Source organism: Scomber japonicus, chromosome 2 (genome assembly GCF_027409825.1).
Source record: "Scomber japonicus isolate fScoJap1 chromosome 2, fScoJap1.pri, whole genome shotgun sequence".
NCBI classification, from domain to species: Eukaryota; Metazoa; Chordata; class Actinopteri; order Scombriformes; family Scombridae; genus Scomber; species Scomber japonicus.
Genome location: NC_070579.1, coordinates 31,707,191 through 31,727,317, shown reverse-complemented (window position 1 = coordinate 31,727,317; position 20,127 = coordinate 31,707,191). Strand labels below are relative to the sequence as shown.

Genomic DNA, 20,127 nt, shown 5'->3' with positions numbered 1-20,127 from the left:
ATTGTGATCATTTGAGCAATCATGGAGCTCAGTGACACTAGTGTGTTTCACATGTAACCTCACTGCACCCTTTACTGCCCATACATATCCAACATAAACATGCCGACTGTCCAAGTCACACTCTGCCCACATCTATAGCAGCTGCGGGCTCACTGGTGCCCCCCTGAGGTTACACACCACAGGTTGTTTGAAGGTTATTTCAAAGTCGGCAGAGGTTGTCGTCTCATAGTGCGGTGAGTGTGCGGAACAGCTGAGTGAGGCAGAAGACGGAGGCGGTGAGCGCGGTGCACTGTTTGGCTAGCAGTTTGGTGCTCAGGTCCTGGCAGCTGCGCTTGCTGCTGGCACGCTCTGCTGCCAGACAGAAGTCCCTGAATGACCGAGCCACATCTGCCAGACCCGCAACTGCCTCGGCATTCCTCCGGTCACACCTGTCGCAACCGGAGAACCACAGGCATATGCCGGCCAACTCCACCAGGGTCCGGAAACTGTCAGCCAGGGAGTGAAGCATTTCCTCTGGGCTCTGTCCAATCCCCACCACTTTCTGGCAGCCAGACATCAGCCGCCGAGCCTCCAGTTGGAGCACTCGTTTGTTCTCTGTAAAGTGGGCGGGGCAGGTGTCCCTTGGGTGACGACCTCCATGACCTCCCACAGATCGGTCAGCATTGCTACTCTCCAGGATGGAGAGCAGCTGGTCCACGTCGACACGGAGCACTTGGAAACCTGTGGGAGGTTGTGGGTAGCGCTGCTGGCCTAGCCGACTGATAGTGTCCTTGTGCGTTTGAGACATGAAACAGTCAGAGGCCTCAGACAATGGTGAGAGGAGAGGACTCAGCTCAGAGGTAGAGGAGGAGAAAAGGATGGAGCGTGGAAAGGAGGGAGAGTGTGTGGAGGAGGTGGAGAGGAAGGAGGGAACAGGAGGGGAGGTCATGAGAGGAAGACCTGCTCCAGAAGTCTGAGTCACACCGCTACTCTGTGTGCGGCAGGAGAACTCATAAACTGTCAGCTCCTCATCAAAGCTGTCCCCCCCGCTGAAGCAGTTGGTGTAGACTGTCGGGCAACCGCAAGCGTCCAGTGGCACCTGCACACCCTCCACAACTGACTCACATCCAGATGCTAGCACAGAACTGCATCCAAACTCAGGCTTCAAGGGTAGGACAGGCTCCATCTCAGCTGGTGTCTTTGTCTGGGACGGGTCCTCGCAGATGGTAAACACCTTGCAGCCTGAGGAAAATGTTTTTGGTGAGTCTGAGTTCTGCTCTGTTGGTCTACAAAGACCCATTAAAGGCCTGTCAAGACTGGTCCTTCTTACTTTGTGCGTCTGACTATGAAAAGGGAATCCTGGCCCATTTAGATTCTGTGTGGTCACCACTATTGGAGTAGGGATGGAGGGTGAAGGAGTGGTAATTTTATAAACTGGAATGTCTTCACTTGGGCTTGTGACTTTCATCTGTGATGCCGGGGAATCTCTTATGGGGCCGGGAGTGTCCATCATTAGGCCTGTAGAATCTCTTTGGAGGCTGCTCAGTAAGGAGGTTGGAGGCTCTGTTATTGGTCCAGGAGTGGTCTTGTTATATTCGGTGTGGAAATCTTGATTTGTGTGTTGGAGTTTGGGTTCAGTCTGGACGGGCAACAATGAGCTGTTATCGTCCAACACCACCATCTCTGTTGCTTCCTTCACTTCTGATACCAAATGAGAACTGTTAGCTGAGGTTGTGTCCACAAAAAATGCCCCCTCCACTTCTAATCCTGTGACTGTTGTATCTGAATCATCTGACTCCACTGATTCTTCAATTGGGTCCATTTCAAAATCTATCGTTTGTGTGACATCGTGAACATCTGTTACTTGGATGGTGATCTCGTTGTTCCCCCTACTTTTGTCCTCAGTAGGACTCTCAGCAACATTTCCTATCCCAGCTTGGTTGAGGGTTTCTTGGGATCGCGATAAATAAAGGGGCAACATTTGAATCTTCCCCCTAAGTGTGGAGGCAGATAAGCTGCCCATGAAGCTGGGGGAACAAGACTGGAAGAGGAAGCGAGTTGGAGAAGGAGGCTCTTTGGAGACATCATGGATTGTGGTTGTGCTAGCTTTTGCTACACTGGGAGTAGCCAAACTACCTTTAGCTTCAGCACATGGCGTGCTGGATTCACTTCTAGGTTTATCCACATTTTGATCCGAGCATGACTCAGTTTCTTGCGTCACCTCACTTTTCAATGTAGCACCTGAATTATATGTGGGAGACGTGACACTTGTAGCAGCTCCAAGCTTTGCTGTGATGGAGTTTATAGCTCGAGTATATTCAGAATTCATGGGATAAATTCTTGTATGAGCTTCAGTATCGGTAAAAGACTTGCATATACTCATTTCAGACTCATCTTTACCTTCTGTAGTTGATTTAGCACTGCTGCTAGGCCTTATAGCTACAGTCCAATCATCTCTGTCAACAGCTTTTGTGTCACTTGAACTAGAATTTAGGGAATTGGTCATTTCATCATCATCAAAAACATTGTCTGAATTGGTGCTGTTGGATACTTCGTCGCTAGCAATCATGGTAGAATCAATACTGAAGGCTTCATATTCAATAATACTGGTTGGGATTTCTAAGTGCAATTGTGCTTTGTTGGTGTGATTTTGTTCACTAAGTGGCATCTCTTCAGAATTAGATAAAGACATTTCAGTTGAGCTTCTGGTGTTTTTGCCGTCTTCTTCTTCCCCTACGAAACAATCACTTTGGGATTTGTGAAGAACTGGTGTTGGGGGTAGAGGGGATGAGGGTGGAGGGGGTGGTGGTGAGTATGATGGACAATTTGAATGAACAATCTCATTATCAAGCATGTATTCCTCTGCATATGAGTTTTGCTCTGGGGTAATCAGACCAGCCAGGATGTTACTATCATTTTTATTCACATCTGTCAAACATTCAGGCGGTGGGTTGGCCTCTGGCTGCCTTTCAGCACCAATAAGAGGTCTTTTTGAGCTGGACGAATACTCTGTCACTCCCCCTTTACCCTCTTCTCCTGCATCTTCCCCCTTACCCTCCACTTCTGTGACTTCAGGCAAAAACATATGAGTATTGAACAGCCCATTCCCTGGCACACCTGTTGGCTCCTCTTCTTCACTCTCCGATTTCCCCTCATCCATCTCCTCCTGTCCCTCCCCTTCCTCCTTTCCGTCACCCCTCCGATCAGCACTCTCCTTCCCATCTGGATCCACTCTGCACCGGACGACAGTGATGGTAGGGGACACTGTCTTCAAGTGGTCTGTGACTGATTTGGATTCCATTGCGTCAGGTTCCATCTCCATTTCTTGCTTCCTGGTCCTGGAGAAGGCCTGTGGGTCTCTCGCCTGCCCGTGAGACCCAAATCTAGAAGGAGAATCTGGTTTGTGGGGGAGGGGTTTGGACAAAATAGGCTTTGACTCGAGCAGGGCTGGTTCCCCTTCAGAGTGAGTGAGGCAGGAGACGGTGGGACTGGGATTCCGGGTTTGCTTCGAAGGTTCAGGGTCAGAACTTAGCATCTGGGTATCACTGACTCCTGCCAAGAGGTTTTTATGAAGTCTGTTGGAGACCGGATCATGCTGAGATTGTGGATCTGGTTCTGGATATGACACCCTAGAAGTGTAATCAGTTTCCATGAAGGAACGCCGTTTACGGGATCTCTTTCTGAGCTGGTACAACGTTTCTCTGCCTCCTCCTTCCTCGTCTCCTTTTCTGTTCTCTTCTGGTTTCCCATCATTCATCCCTGTGCCAATAGCTGTAAGATAGAAAAAGAAATAGGTTGAACAAAACTTGTGTTTCAAACAAAGGGTATATGAAAATTAGCTTTTCATATTAACATTTACTAGTAAATATCACTCACTCATAACACTAAATAACTACTTATGAACAAATATCAACTCACTGACCAATTAACTTTTTAATCACGTCACAGTATTTCGCTCAATCTCTTTTTAGGTCAAAAATCATTCCAAAGTATTGTAAAAGTAAAGTATTTTTACTATTACAAAGATTAAAAAAGACTGAGGGGATGTTGTCAGTGTTTGTGTTTGATTGACAGCGGGAGGCTGAGCCCTTTCAGGGGCATGGAGGGACAAAGTACACAAACATACACTTAGAACTAAAGCTTATAGTAAAGGATAGACAGTGTTCTTTTAAGGATGATATAGAAAAATAAGAACGAAACCACTTAGCTTCTTGACTTTTGCAGGTAGTTTTCTAAACTGTGCAATGTGCAGCATTTAATCAGCTCATTAGCTCTTCCAAACTGCCCTTAGCAGTACATTTTCTTCCCTGGGGCAGAATGGTTGGTAGCTCATTCTGAAAGCTATGGTGCAGGACAAGACATGTCCTTATTTGCAGGTAAGAGGGAGGCATTAGCTAGAGAGGAAATGTGTTATTCAAAGTCTATGGTTTTGTTTTTTGTTGCGTCTCAGGCTATAGTCGGGCTGGCTGCATGGTGTCCACCTGCTTAATTTAACAGGCTATTTGCAAAGTTTTCCATCTCCAATTGGTTTATGCAAAGATAGAGTATTACAATCACAAAAGCAAAAAAAAGTGTCACTACTGCAATCAAATTTTTTCAGGAGATCATAGGACATGTGATTATTCATTACAGTTGGACTTAAAATGTTTATGACAAAGTTAAGTTGCAGATTAATGCTCCATATGAAACTTTCATTCATTAGTTTATTTATTTAGTAGAGTGTTGAATTATGGGTACTGCTAAAATGCTTCTTCATAAGAGCCAAAACCATAAACAGGCATCTATAGGCTGAATCTTAACAGCTGGCTGACCGCACCCAACATCACTGTTAGGTGCGGTCAGCTGTATGGTCTGCAATGTTCCTGCTAATGATACTACATTACCCTTTAGTGCATTGTGTCAATGCTTTTGCACAGTAACAACTTCAGCCACCAGATGGCAGCAATTTAAAGCCTGTTTTTAAATCATTCTTGAAACTGACAGCAAATGCTTGTGACCTTATGAATATGAGGCTAAAAGAGAGGCACACAAAGAAAACCGAATCACCTCTTGGCACAGCCCCCGAGGTCGGGTCTTCAGGTGAGGTGAAACGATCTCTGGCGTCAAAGAACTCCTCGTCAGAACTGCTGTCTCCAAAGCCAGGTGGTGGCTGGAGGATAGGGATCGGCTCCAGTTCTACCTGATCTCCCTCCACCGTCTCTCCCTCTCCTTCCTCATCATGATTCAGCAGGTGGGGGAGGCTGCGAGCGCTGTCGGGGGTGATGTTGGAGCACAGTTTGTAGTAGCAGCTTGCGTCACTTTGGTCAAAGTTAAACACAAACTCCGTGCGGGAGGAGGAAGAGGGAGGGGAAAGTGGATTTTCTTTAAAACTACCCTCCCCGCTTATGCTCCCTCCTTCTCCTGCTCTTCTCACCAACTCATCCATCTCTTTCCACACCCTCCTCCTCCTTCTCCTCAGTTCCTCTTCTTCGTCTTCGTCGTCGTCGCTGGCCTCCGGGGGGCTCGGCAGGTATTCCACGAGTCGGGAGAGCTCGGCGAAACACAGGGAGGTGTCATCAGAGCAGGGGGTGTCTGAACATCTTTTGAGGGGTGTGTTTGCCCACGTGGAGACGGATGTGAGGAGTTGGGGGTCGGCTCCGTCGCCTGACCTCCTGCAGCCCCCTTCTCCTCTGTCGTGAGTTGAGGGGTGGATAAGGGGATGGGAATGAGCAGGTGGGGGAGCGAGGAGGTGGGTCTGAGCGTGCCTATGGGAGTAAGGCTGAAGCTGGAGGGAGGAGTGCATGTGGGCATTGGGATGGATGGAAGAAGATGAACAGGTAATCAAGTCATCTTCCTCAAGGGCGTCAAGAGAGTCGGTGGAGGGGCTCGTGAGGACACGCGAGTCAGTATGACACGAATCGGATGCTTCTGATGCAGTCGGCTGTTCCTCTGCTGCTTGCACCCCTTCTCCACCTCCATTCTTACCTTCTTGTGCCTCTTTTTGTGTCCCCACTTTTTCCTGTTCCCTAGAGTCGTTGTTTGTTATCTCGATCTGTATCTGTCCGCCACCCTGCGCTCTCTCTGCCTCCTCTTTGTGCTCTGTGTCTTTATTCTTATCTGGTGGAGACTTTCTCTTTTCTGTGTCAGCATCCTTTTCTTCCTTCTGTTTTTTATCTGCCCATGGTTTATCACCCTTTTCTTTGCCATCTTTGTGTCTCCTTTTGTCCCTGTCTTTCCGTTTTCTTCCATCTGGGTCTGATGCGGATCTGACACGTGGGCAGGGCTTATCATCGTGAGACACAAGGGAGACCAGCGGCTCCATGTCCAGGTCTGAGGAGTTGTCTGAGTCACTACCACGCCGTGACACGTAACCTGCGAACATACATAAAATATAACAACATGAACAGCTGGTCAGTTACTTAGAGCCCACTTGTGTGCTGCTGTGAATGTGTGGATCTGTCTCTGTACCTTCCTCAGCAGACACTCTGTGTTTCTTGGAGAGGTCTATCCAGGGAAAGATGTTGAGGTTGGGGTCGACAAACACTCTACAGTACCCTGCTATTAGGCAGGACATATCCTTGGCTGCCACTGACTCCAGCAGTAATGTGATGGGCTTGGTATGAGAGAGGAGAGAAGATGATATGAGATGGGACAAGGAAAGAGAGGGAATGAAAAAGACAGTTTCAGCAGTGGAAAACTCAAAAGGGTCATGCATTAATATTGATGAAAAAGCAATTTCTACTTCTTTTCATGCTGATGTCTGCATGTTGTATACAAGGGGTTCACGAAACACTATAAACAGGTCAGGAGGAGAATTTTGAAGTAATTAATCACCACTAGAAACACTGCTACAGAGATGGGCCATCTTAGGTTGAACGCCAATTAGCTTGTGACCTGTGAGAAAGGTCTGGCAGTCAGCATGATGTGAGCTTTTAAAGCGACAACAGATGACTAACAGACCTCTTAAGAGGCTAAATCTCCTGTGACCATACTGCAGGTGCATCAAACTGAAAAAGCACAAACAAGGGGGAAAAAAGCAAAAATTACATAACTCTATTTGATACGTACAAAATAATGGAAATGCAGAAGCCAAATAGACAAACTGCACTACAACAATAGTTCAACAAATAATGCTAATTGGTACTCAACCTAGCATAAAGATCCTTTATCGCAGTGTTTATAATGCTGATTTAGTCACTTCAAAGTTAAAGTGCTTTTGATGCAGTTTATAACTTTATGTGTGTGTATGAGTGTGTGTGTGTGCGTGTGTGTGTGTATTACTGCTTCATACCTTGATGTCCTGCAGATATATTTTGACCAGGCTGACCTTGTCGGATTCAGGCAGCAACTCAATGCGCGTGATGCTGGTGAACTCTGTGAGAGTGGACAGGATGCTCAGTTTGTGGTTGACCACCTGACTCACCCCGTAGCGCGCCCCCACCAACAGGGTCACCATGGACTCCCTGTCCTGGAGCTGAAGGGTGGGGGGAGGGACATAAAAGAGGAAATGACAGAAACTTCAATTAACTGAATCTCAGCAGAAAGCGTTATATAAATAGCCAGTATACAGTCTTAAACCCAACCATCATGGTGGCACTGAAGGATTTCCCTCCAAATGATTTGAGGTCGCTCAGCTCCTCCAGATAGTTTATCCGCGCCTGATCGGCTGGCAGGCCCTTCTGCTTGGGATCGTGCTGTGATTGGCTCTTCTTCATGTGGTAGCCGATGGCCTTCCTCAGATCTTTCTCTCGCATGTTCCTCAACAATGTGGAAGACACAAAGTTCTCTATGCCCCACGTTTTTCTGAACAAACACACAAACACCAACTGGTAAAGTCTGTGTGCGTGTACATGTATGTTTGTAAGCTAAAACTCCAGTTGTACTATACAGCTTATGTGAGTGTGTAACTTTGAGTGTTGTAAATTAAAAGATGTGTGTGTACTCATTTGTGTGTATAGCAGGTAATGTACAAGAAAAGGTCGTTTTTAGTGTTAAAGCCTTGTTGGACAGTCGTTAATTCAATGATACCAGAGCAAAAATGTACTTAATGGACAAATAAACGTCATAAATATGAATTTCTTTCGACTCATGTTCTGTTTGAAATCAATAATATATTTGTTCTGTAACACACTCCTGATTTTAGGAGCTCTAGGATCAGAATTGAACTCCGTTAAGCTAAAAATGTGTGTATGTCTCACGTTATTATCTTCAGGTTGGTCTTTGGCGACTGTCCACAGCTCGCCAGCCTCTCCTGGATATGCAGCGCAGCGAGTCGCAGGGCGGTGTTACACCTCATCTCTACTGCAAAACGCTCCTGCAGCACATCATTCACCCCCTAACACACACACAAAGAAGAAGAAAGCACTGTTGGAACATCTCATGATTTACTTTTCAATAACATTAGGTGGTACATTTCTCCACAGTGGGACTAATAAAGGAATATATTATCTTAAAGCTCAAAATAAAATGTTGACATACTGTTGTAACAAGAACTTGTTGGCTATTTCTTTGTAATGGTGTGCTTAAGAAGTCAGCATTAAGCAGAAAATGTCTGTAGATCATACTGAATGTTGTATTTATTCAGTATTAATAATACAGCAGTATAGATTTCAAATTTACTTGCTGACAGACAAACACTCTTTAAAACCAATCATAGAACCACATGGAGGGTGTAAAACTGTGGTCTGCTGGCTGCTACTTTTCATTAAGGCAAGATGCTTCATCAGCAGCCACAACTAGACACAATGGATTTCCTGAGTTGTCAAAAAAACCTTCTGATTTGGTTTTTGACTTCTTCTTTCACAGGCAGCCTTGGCACATATGTAAAAAATAATCACATTAAAGGTTAAAACTGAGTTGGAATTCAAACAAACATTAAGACAGACTAGTGGTGTGGTGTGGATGGTGAGTTTAAGTGCAGTCTGGTGGTTTTCTGTGTGTCAGAGATTCATTGATCTACCTGCAAGTAGAGGTACTCGAAGGCAGTGGGGTCATCCTGCAGCAGAGTCTGGAGGGTTTTGGGCATGAAACAAACACGGAACAGACATCTGTAGTCGTGGGCCTCTTTCTTCTGCACCACCTGCACGCACACACACACGCACACACACACAAACAAGGGGAGTACAGGGAGTGAAACAAACTTTGCACCAAAAAGGCTGAACTGCTTTAAACTGTCAAAGATTAAACTTTCATTTAAGGAGAGAAGTAGACTTATTGTTATTAGTGTGTGTGTGTGTGTGTGTGTGTGTGTGTGTGTGTACCTGGTGTATCCTCTCCTCTTCATGTAAGAGCAGCAGTTTGGTGGCACTGTGTCGCTGCTCCAGCATCAGGGAGAAATGCTCGATACGGCTCAGAGACAGCTTTTCCTTCAGCGTCATCACAATGTCCTGATGCACAAAGAAAATCAGATCTTGAGAGACGACATTTTTTATCACATCAGGAAAAAATATTTGCTGAGGTGAGCTCAGCTGAGATTTGGAGGTCTCAGTGAGGCAAGGAAAAGATGGAGTAGTTGGCAAATCCATGAAATGGATATATCTAATACAGATAGAGGCTGAGGGAGTGAGTGAACTATATCAGTTGTAACCTTAAAAATTAGACTTTATATTAAATCCAATACTGTCCCAGTTATATGGTTATGTTTAAATATGGAGTTTACTGCAGCCTTTAAGCTACGTCACATTAATTCACATCCATAGAGGTGAATACAGACTGCTTGACTTCAGGTTAAGCACATCATAAACGTTGGCTTCACTACAGTTGATAAATATCCAGTATAATAAAACTGTAAGCCTGGATGTTGGTAATAATTAAGAATGGCAGTCAATATGGTCGACTGTATCATTGCACAGTACCTTGACTGTGGTGCTGGGTTCAAATTTAAAGGCCTTGGTCTGCCCGTTCTCCAGATACACCTTCAGGACATTAGGAAGGAAGAGCAGCGAATTGCCCTGCAAGCAAAACAAGAGGTCAGAGGTCATGGGAGGTGTCAGATGAAAATGTGAGCATCATAAAACCTGCTGGTCCAATAGGATTATGAGTAACACACAGATGGAGAGATATGAGAAGGAAACAAGAAAGAAAGATGTGTGCATGTGTGTGTTTGAGACACTACAATATAAAGATTTAATTGGATGTTTTATTTTGCCCGGGGAATGTTTGTCCTAGATACACTCAAGATGCTGCTTTTACACACAAAACTTATTTATATTTTGAAATAGTGGGAAGCCAGATTAAAAATATAAAATAGCATGTTTTGCATATTACAACACACTCGCGAGTGGAAAGAGAGAGATTAGGTGTCTCATTCTCAGCTCTGCTCACAGAGCTTTTCTTCACATCATATCCTCTTCTCCTCTGGCCTGTTTCTGTCGGCCCTGCATGTTCGCTGTAGTGAGTCATCTCTCTCTACCTCTTCCCTGTTCTCTTATGATTTTAGAAAGTGTTTTGCTGTATTGACACTGTGATGTAATGCAACATTGATGTCTGTGTGTTTTGAAGTTCAAACGGAGAAGCTTTCAGATTTAGACAACCCCTCCCTTGTCACCCTCCCATCTTCCATTTCTCCTGTTTTCTCTCCCATTTAACAGTGGTACCACTCCCCCCCCCGTCTCTTCTGTCTCCCTCTCTCTCTCCCTAATCCGATGTTTATTGTCTTGTAATCACAGACATTAGGGCGAGAGGATGAAGCAAATATCGATCCGCATTTTCTCTGTGATTAGTAATGGGCACTCCAGCCTGTGTGGTTTTCCTCATCCAGCTAATTTCACATCTGCTTGCAGGATGGGAACTCTGATCAACCAGAGCCAGGCTTATAAAAGAAAAACACAATACGGAAAAATACTGACCAATTAAAATATAATATACCTGACTATAATCAATCTTATTATAAAGAAAGCCATTATTCAAAATCTATAATACCTTAACTAAGCATAGAGCTGAAATGATTAATACATTGACAGAAATTGTATGTAACTGTTTTAATACTGATTCATTATTTATTTATTTATTTTTACAGCAAAAGTGTCTAATAATGAATGAATCTGGGTTTTGAAATTGAGAATTTGCTGCCACTCTTAGTCTTTCTGTTGTTCACAATTGTCCACACATAACCTGTGACCAGAGGCTGTAAATAGATATAAGTTTGTTTTAAAGGTGCAGTGTTTATAATTTGGTATCATCTAGTGGAACAGACTTGGCATTTAAATGGAATGTAATTTGTTTTAATTAGTGTATAATCACCTGAAAATAAGAATATCCATGTTTTCATGTTTTCATTATTATAGAAAGAGCTCTTTATTTATACATAGGGAGTGGGTCCTCTTCCACAGAGGCCGCCATGTTCTACAGTAGCCCAGAACGGACAAACCAAACACTGGCTCTAGAGAGGGACTTTTGCATTTTTTGTGATACCACTACTCGTCTTTCATGGGGTCACAATGAAAAGAGCTTGGAAATAATTCCTTTAAATGATAATACAGAGTTAGATACCAAAAAGCTTTTTCTGAAATGTCCTTTTGACAGTAGACAAAGAAAGTGTGAGGTTAGGGTGGACAAGCGTGAAACCCCATCCACATCTGATATTAAGCTGTGATCTGTATCTGGATATCTTATATGGATAAGGATAATAGAAATGCAAACACAACACTCTGCAATCAAAGCAGCAGGTCTGATAGTGTTGTAGCTGGATCACCTAATCAGGTGTAAATGAAGGTACAGTCTGTATATTTTGGCCACATTCTTAAGAAGAAACTACACCAAACAAGTTGAAAGGTCACCAAACTACCTTTTCCAGCTATCTCAAGTGAGTCTGAGAAAAAGCTACAGATGATGCATTCCTAAGCAAAGTACAAATAAGAGAAACCCATACTGCACCATCACCTCCCTTCATTGGGAACACACACAAGTTTGTAGACAAGTCCAGCAGCTCTGTCTAACTAGTTTGCATATTGAGATCTGATCACAATGCAGGAAATGAGAAAATGAGCAGGCTTATTAATAAAAGATGTTAAAGAAAGCACCCATAGTCCTGATTCATGCATCCAGATACAGATTGTGTATACATTGAATGTGAAGAAGACTTCTTCAGTGTCTCAAGGAAATGCTGCTAAACAGAGTTAACCCTGGAGAGAGGGATAAGGGATGTTTCAGACTCACTTGAGAGTGTCCATTGACTTCCACCTCCTCAGCAAAGTGAACTTTCACAGGATTGGACTTGAGCTTGGCCCTCTTCTCCGGTGTTATGAATGATGACTTTGGGCCCTGGGAGGAATACATGACAAAAAACAGTAAGGCATTATATTTTCATAATTGAATCAGTATTTAACATGATGCAAGTACAGTATATGTTCAGCAAAGCATAAAGTGGCACATATGAAGAAAATGGAAAGATTTGCAGCTTCCTTTATTTGCATTTCACTCAGGCTGGCAAGCACAATTGAATCCAGTAAATAACAGGTTATTAATATGAACCCAGGTAGTATATATACAGTAGTATATTCATTTTCTATAGTTGTTTCTTGTCTTATGTTACTTGAGTGTTAGAAAACTGTATGAACAACTAAAAGCCAATGATGATATTAAATATATCATTGATGCAAACAGTTTTAGTTATAGAACAAAAAGTTAGTAACAAAGACCTTTTTCATTACTGTGCATATTGTTACAGTTGGTGAATTAAAAGCACCAGAGGAAACTGTCAAACAATCCCCAGCTCTTTTATAATGTCTTAATCACTTAGATTTGCCTTGGTTTAGAACTCTTTTGATGGTTTCTTATCATGAATAGGAAGGGACAGTAGTTTTTTTCACCAACTGGAAGCGTCTCAAAAATCAGGTCAGGTCTCTCCCGGCCTGATCTCGAGGTCATCCATGCTTTTATTTAATCTCTTTTAGATTACTATAATTCATTGTATTCAGAGTTAAGCCAAAAAACGATCCCATGCCCTGAGCTGGTACTGGTCATACTGAAAGACAAGATCGCATCAGCCCTGTTTTAGCCTCTCTTCTCTGGTTAGCAGTAAGTTTTAGGATTGATTTTAAGATTTTACTGGTCACATTTAAAGCACTATAGTTCAGCTCCCAGCTACATCCCCTGTGAGGCCTCAGATCCTCGGGCAGGGCTATGCTGGCTGTTCCTAAGTCCCAGCTCTGGAGCTCCTTGCCCAAGAACCAGCAGGATCAGTGTCACCTTTTAAAGCATTTTATTAACTCTAGCACACCGTTTTTATTTACATGTCTTACCTGTATTATTGTAACTGTTGGTTTTTTTCTTCCTTTTAAAATGTTTATTCTTGGGGATTATTATTGTATTATTTGAATTGCCTGATTTTATTTGCCTTAGTCCTGAAATGTTTTAATCCTGCTTCAACCATGTAAAGCACTTTGTAACTTTGTTTTGAAAAGTGCTGTATAAATAAAGAATATTATATACTCATAAATATATAATGATAATATTGTGTATTATTGGTATTACAAAGATGAATATTTTCTGAGAAATGTTAATAATTCTTCAAAGCTCAGTAACAATGTCATGGAGGAGCTGTGAGCCATGAATCAGATGGTAAAGCTGCTTCCATCAGCAGAGCTGCTGATGAGAATCACGGTGGAGCAGCCATTTATTTACCGATCCACTTCACCTAAGTCCAAACGCATACGTCAACTTCACGCACACAGATTGAGGTATACAAGCTACATGCATGCGCGCGCACACACACAGATTGAGTGATCAGGAGAGCGTCTGTGTAAAGGGACAGGAAGAGCTGTGTGTGTGTGTGTGTGTGTGTGTGGGGCTGTTCAGGGGGTGTAACATGTTGTCACCGTTTACAGTGATGTAGTGGTGGGACCTTGGTGGCAGGATGGTTGTTAGCAATGACGCTTGACCCCAAGCCTCATTGACATGCTGATTTATGTGTTTGTTGATAACAGCATTTTAGAATCCCATGTGTATATAGACGGTGTGCATCTATAGCATGTAGGCATGTGTCAGACACTGTACATGCTCGTGTTTGCTTCAAAAGCTGAATGAAAAGTGGAAACTAGAGGTATAATCCAAACAGCCGTCATCAAATTAAAGGTAAAGTCAGCGATTCTAAACTAATCCCCTTTTGGTCAAATTCAGTGAATATCTCCTCACGGTCCGCCAACTGTTCTATGTTCAACAAAAAACAATCTGTACATACATAGTACTGGCTCTTTAAATGCATATAAACACAGTGGCTCGGTGCAAACCACACAACACTACTATGGCCAATCAGCAGGGGGCGTTCATGCTTGTTCACAGGACAGGAGAAAGTCATCAGAGCAGATGTCTCTGTGAGGAAATGACAGTCTCCTATATCCAGCACTAGTTGAATGGTGGGGGAGGACTGGTTAACAGGAGAGAAAGAGAGAGATTCACATAGCAAGTGTTTTCTCACAGATATGTTTCTTTTTTAATAAATCTATCGGTTCACAGTGCATCCAAGACACTCCTCACAAAGACAACACTATAAGTCTGTATCTGTCATATTCAGTGAAACGTAATCTGAGCTGTCAAGGAAGGTCTTGGCAATACAGATCCATACATTTGGGGGTGGGGCTTCTGAAGGAGCACAAAGGGAGGTGTATATTTGTTTGAGTGTTTAGTTCAAATATCAACAATCTTTCTCTAAAATGACTGACTCTACCTTTATGTGTCTACCAGTGTGGACATTTCAGTGAAATATGTTTGTATGTGTTGTAGACTCACCAGCATTGTTCTGAGGATAGTCATTGTCAAAGTGTCTTGACACTCCCTGAAAAGAAAAGAAGAGGGTGGCTGGTAAGGTCATGTTAGTGGAGTTGTGTTGCACATAGCTTACGTTTTTTGTTTTTTTTTGTACATACACTCGTGCATACAGTATGTGTGTGTGCAGACCTGATTATTTCAGCAGCTTGCTCCGGGGTCAGGTCATCGACAGCAACGTTATTGATCTTCACAAGCTGGTCGCCAGGGACGAGACGGCCATCTGCAGGACCACCTGGACACACAAAATGTCCTTGTGTTGTCATGCCTGAGAGTGTTCAATTGGTGCATGTTTATACCGCAACTGGGGCTGGTGACAGGCGGTATGTTGTATTCTACTCTTCTCCTTTCATCTCACACTGATGCATAATTTTTCACACAGCTCTCCAAACCCAGCCATTAAAGAGGACCAGCAATCTAATTGTTGTACTGACAATTTAGGGTATTACTGACCACTTAGTCACTAGTGTACACGACTAAAATTCAAACAATGCACTGTACACTCTATAACAGTTGCAGAGCAGTCACTAATACTACTGTAACAACATTAGGGGCAAAACAAATGGATAGATGGAGGAAAAACCTTTTACAGTCCGTAGTGTTAGAGCAGATTTATACAGTAACAGTTCAGTTATGACCAAAGGTAACAATAGATGTTCATAGCAGGAGATGATATTTTGTACATCCTTTGCTCAACAGCTGTTCCAATCCTGCAGATGATGCTGTCCCTTACTATATTTGCAAAATTTGACTGAAAGACGATACAAATCTCGTTAAGAATGGAATGGCATTAGTGAACATATGTTGTACACTATTAAGGCATTAATAGCGCACTGAGAATTCCTAAAGCTTTGTGCCATTATGCTGAATGCTTGCAAGATTAAATTTATAGAACTAATGGTAGCTCTAATTTAGTTTATTTTATTTGTACACAACGTCACAAAAAAAAAGAAAGAAAAAGGATTCATTTTCAACAAGTAATATCCTGGGGGAAAGTGTGTAAGCATGTAAAGGTCTGAACTGGGTGTTTACCCTGAGATTTCACCATATAAATGCTAAAAGACAAAACGCTGGTGCATAAATTAAATTGTAATTTCCGGCAATCTGAAATGGGCTCGTTGGCAGGAGAACAACAATCCTGCTTCTGACTGTAGCATCATCCTCAGCATATTTTTGTTTTTGAGATAACCCTCTAATGATGTTATACTGTAATGTTATTGCATGATTTTACATCCAAAATGAATATGGACAGATGCAGGTGACAAATGCTTTTAGATTAAGGATTCATATTTCACTGTCAAGATGCAACAGCACATGATCCGAGAGACAGAAAGAGGAAAAAGTGAGCCAAGGCTTAGCAGGGCCACTGGAGACATGAGCAACAGTGTGTATGTGTGTGTGTGTGTGTGTGTGTGTGTGTGTGTGTGTGTGTGTGTATGTGTGTATGTGTGTGTGTGTGTGTGTGGGGGGGGGGGGCAAGCAGAAGCAGATGGTGACAGGGCAGACTTGAGCCAGACAGGAGAAAGCGAAGTAATCTGCCCCTAGACCTCGGTGGGACTCAGACCCTGTTGGCTCTGTAACTCAGCAGACAAACTGCACTTCAGAATACAAAACATAGGCAGGATATAGTACACAGCATTCATTTATTTATTCTTAGGTAATCATGCAATAATCATTGACTGACATTAAAATAATCTGCAAAATTGAGAATACTTATTAAGTAGCGTTTTTTTAAATATATGCAGCAGTTATGTTTTCTTCATGCATTTGATTTCTGTAAGTTAGTATATTAAGTGCAATGATGGAAACTATGTGATTATCAATAACTATAGCACATTCATGGAGCTCTAGCTTCTGGCTGAAGTACTCAATAATGAACCTTGTTGTGGTGCTATACAAATTATAGTTGATGTATATTTGATAGTTGGTGACAGTAAAAATGGTGATAGCTCATTTATTAGTTTGTGAGATGTGTGCATGATGTTTATGTATTTTTGTTTTAACTTTTAGTGGAAAGAAAAGCTAGAATTAAATTTTTGCTCAATGCAAAAATATTAGTCACTCAAATGATATGTATATGGGAAATAAAAATCATAGCCATCTTCTCATTCCCAGAAATATCCTATACTAGTCTGTATTGTTAACATACATGTATTGTTAACATACATGTTAACAATAATATACGTGTATTCAGTTAATATGTGCATAAATGAGCACAGGATTATTATTGATTGATGTCACAAATCTGACAAAGATTTAGGATCTTGTTGTTTTTGTATTTTTTTTCAGACAGATCCATAAACCATATATGTATTGGAGGAGTTGTGTATACACATCATATGATAAAACATAGTGAAGGCAGTGATGGTGAATTCAGCAAAAGTTCAGTCACTTTTGAATGATTGACTTTTCATGGCTCACAGATTGGCATCAGCTCTAAAGGGCAATTAATCCTAAACTGAGTTAGAGGTGTGAGAGCTGTAAGTAAATCATATTCTATTTTGGGACTGAAGAACTGTAAGACTGCAGCTCTCCTTTAGATGTGACAGCATTAACAGCAGCACATGGTACAGACAGTACAAACTGACTGGGAGATGACACGAAGGTGCTGTGCCATGGGATACAGTAGTGGTGACATGTCAAACTATTACTGCTGACACACCCTTAAATCCCAAACTTAATTTAAATCAGAGGACGTTTTGCCCTGAGTTAACCCTCCAAGGCACACCTCAGACTATTTGCTAATCCTACCTCTGGTGAGATTCTAACAGACAGAGTGGAAACTCAATAACACCTGTAATATTAACCATCTGTTGCATAGTATACAGTGCATAAAGCATCTGATTGGTAAAGGTTCTTGTGGACAGTGGCAGCACTGTCTGAGAGTCTGAGTTAAGGGCAAAAACTCCCTCCCTTTACAAAAAATCATTTTGCTTCCTCATATACTGAAGATGCTTTACTTGCACTCATGCATGCACGCATGCATACAATGCCAGTCCCACAATACATTTCACTTTGTTAATGTGATTCTGTGTGCATGTATGCAGAATGAGCATATTGGACTCCCTTGGAGATTCCACTTTTTACAGTTTGTTTTGTATGCTGGCCAGAGGCCTACACTGGTCTGGCACAGCTCCATTTGTGCACTTGCTGAGGAGACTTGCTGTAATCTATGTGGGTTCTAGAAAGAAGAGAGAGGATGAACCATTCTTTTTTTCTTTTCTGCAAGAACAGAATATTCAATTTTAATACTCTACTATTAATTATTCTACAAATTATGGCCACATACTTGGTTGGAGTCTGTCTGAATTTATTTTATGCCAATGCTGTCATTCCAGATCCTTACATAAGACAGGAAGTTAAGACTTATGTTGTGCTTATTGTCAGTCATTTGAGAGACAGAGATGGCTTGTGACTCAAAGGTTTCTATGTTGAATGCTGAGACAGACAGTAAAAAAAAAAAAAATCCATGTAACAGTGCTGAGCAGCTCCTGTTAGTTAGTATGTTCTGGGTCTGTCCAATGATTTCATCATTGCACAGTATGGCCCTGAAGAGACCCCTAGGCTGTCTTCACCATGTTACATTCATCTCTACTGTACAGTGAATATGGACATAGAACAGCTACTCTACCCTCATTTGGGTGGGACAGGCTATTCTAAGGCTGCTGCCGTCAATAACAGGCACTGACAGACCAAAAGACTGCAGACCTTGGCAATGGAAACTGGCTCTTGGCACATAAAATGCGATCTCTGTGGGGGAAAGAGCCTGAGCTGGGGTGGGGAAGATGAGATGTAGCAACCAGAGCTAAACTCCCCTAAGTGTCCCCAATTAAACCAAACTCACCAGTGTGAGAGGTGCTGCATTGTTTTTAGAGACAAGACACATTGAGGTGGATAGAAGGACAGTTATTTATGCATCTGCTGTGCACTTAACAAGATTTCAGACTACAGGTACTTGGCCTTTTTGTAGAAGGTGAATGTGGAACTAGGGACACGACACAGGTCTTACTAACAGCGGCACTGACAGTGTTCAAAATGATGGAAATACCTGGAGGGGTGAGTCATAGTACCAGACCACCTTGATTCAAAGTCCAAGATCAGCTTTTTAAAAAATGTTTCTGTTCATATTTCATACCTGGGGAGATGTCCTGCACCAGGATGGGAGTCTGGGGGGACAGAGTGAGGCCATGAGAATTGAGGTTTGGGTCCCGCTGGATCTGAACATTGAAGCGAAAGGGGTAATTCCTCTGATCGGAGCCACTGGCCTCGTTCTTTCCATCTATTGTGACCCTGTCTCTGGAGGATAATAAGAAAAAAGAAAAAACATATTTGTAATTGTGCAATGGCAGTTTAATATTTGCATATATGCATATATGTATGTATTAGAAAAATAAAGACAGACAGTATCAAATGTAGCATACTTTATTCTTTTGAAAAAAGATATTTGGTGGGTCACTAATGTGGACATTTTAAGACCTCCATGATTTCACACAGGAGCCTCTCTCAGTCAAAAAACATACAGGTCAGACGAAACAGAAGATCTACATTAACAATTCTTTAAATACAAATGTGCATGTAAACATGAGCATTAATTAAAATAAGACAAAACAGAGGTTTACCTGCTCAGAGAGTGAGACCTGCTGCCTAGGTCTCGGGACCGCCTCAGCCATCGTCCAACCACCTGCTCGACCCTACTGGTCCTGCGGGAAGGGGAGCGGCTCCTGTCCTGCACCTCCATTTACCTGGCAGGGGGCAAAGGTCAAATGAGTCATACATATAATTAAAAATTGCTTGAATGGCTCAAGAATACATGTAAAATATGGCTGGTCATGATTATGTACATTGGTAGATGTAGCTAGCTTAAGCACTTCAACAGCTGTTAAGAGAGGCATTTGACCTCACTCTGAATGTTTCTGGAACCACCCACAATGCTCTGAATCTAGTCCTATCAAAAGAACTCAATATTGCTGCTTTCCCTGTACAACACAAGAATACTTGAACCATCAAAAACATACTATTGATAGTAATATAATTGAAACTTCTAAGAAAACTGTAAATGAGTTTTTGTTGTTCATTGCATCACCAACTAAAGATCTACAGACCTAAAGAACTAGCACTCAAAAATACAAAATATCATTAATAACATTGCTCCTGTTAAAAATAAAGACACAGAAAAACAAAAAGCCCTCTGGAGAGATGGAGTGATCGTTAGGCAGTCAAAGAGAAAGTATCGGCAGGCAAAACGACAGTGGATAGACTGAATGATTACAACAAAGAAATTAAATGGGCCAGAGAGTTTGTCTGTCTCCTCTAAAATCATTAATAAATAATAAGTCAAAACATTAGTGGCTCAAAATCCATTAATGAACACACCAAAAAATCTATCAGAGCTGTCAATGATCTGCA

The 20,127-nt window shown here is 42.3% G+C and overlaps 1 protein-coding gene across 1 annotated transcript; it reads right to left on the bottom strand.

Moving 5' to 3' along the window:
* Positions 1-223: 223 nt before the first annotated feature.
* On the bottom strand, positions 224-19,459 carry LOC128366483 (FERM and PDZ domain-containing protein 1-like). Its single transcript, XM_053327215.1, has 16 exons — positions 19,341-19,459; positions 18,857-19,017; positions 14,854-14,956; positions 14,686-14,731; positions 12,115-12,219; positions 9,813-9,908; positions 9,219-9,344; positions 8,918-9,037; positions 8,157-8,293; positions 7,542-7,761; positions 7,250-7,432; positions 6,427-6,571; positions 5,397-6,330; positions 5,026-5,348; positions 3,190-3,750; positions 224-3,108 (listed from the first exon to the last, which is right to left on the bottom strand). Exons 1-16 carry the CDS (start codon positions 19,457-19,459, stop codon positions 224-226), a joined length of 6,264 nt encoding a protein of 2,087 aa, XP_053183190.1.
* Between the last annotated feature and the right edge of the window lie 668 nt (positions 19,460-20,127).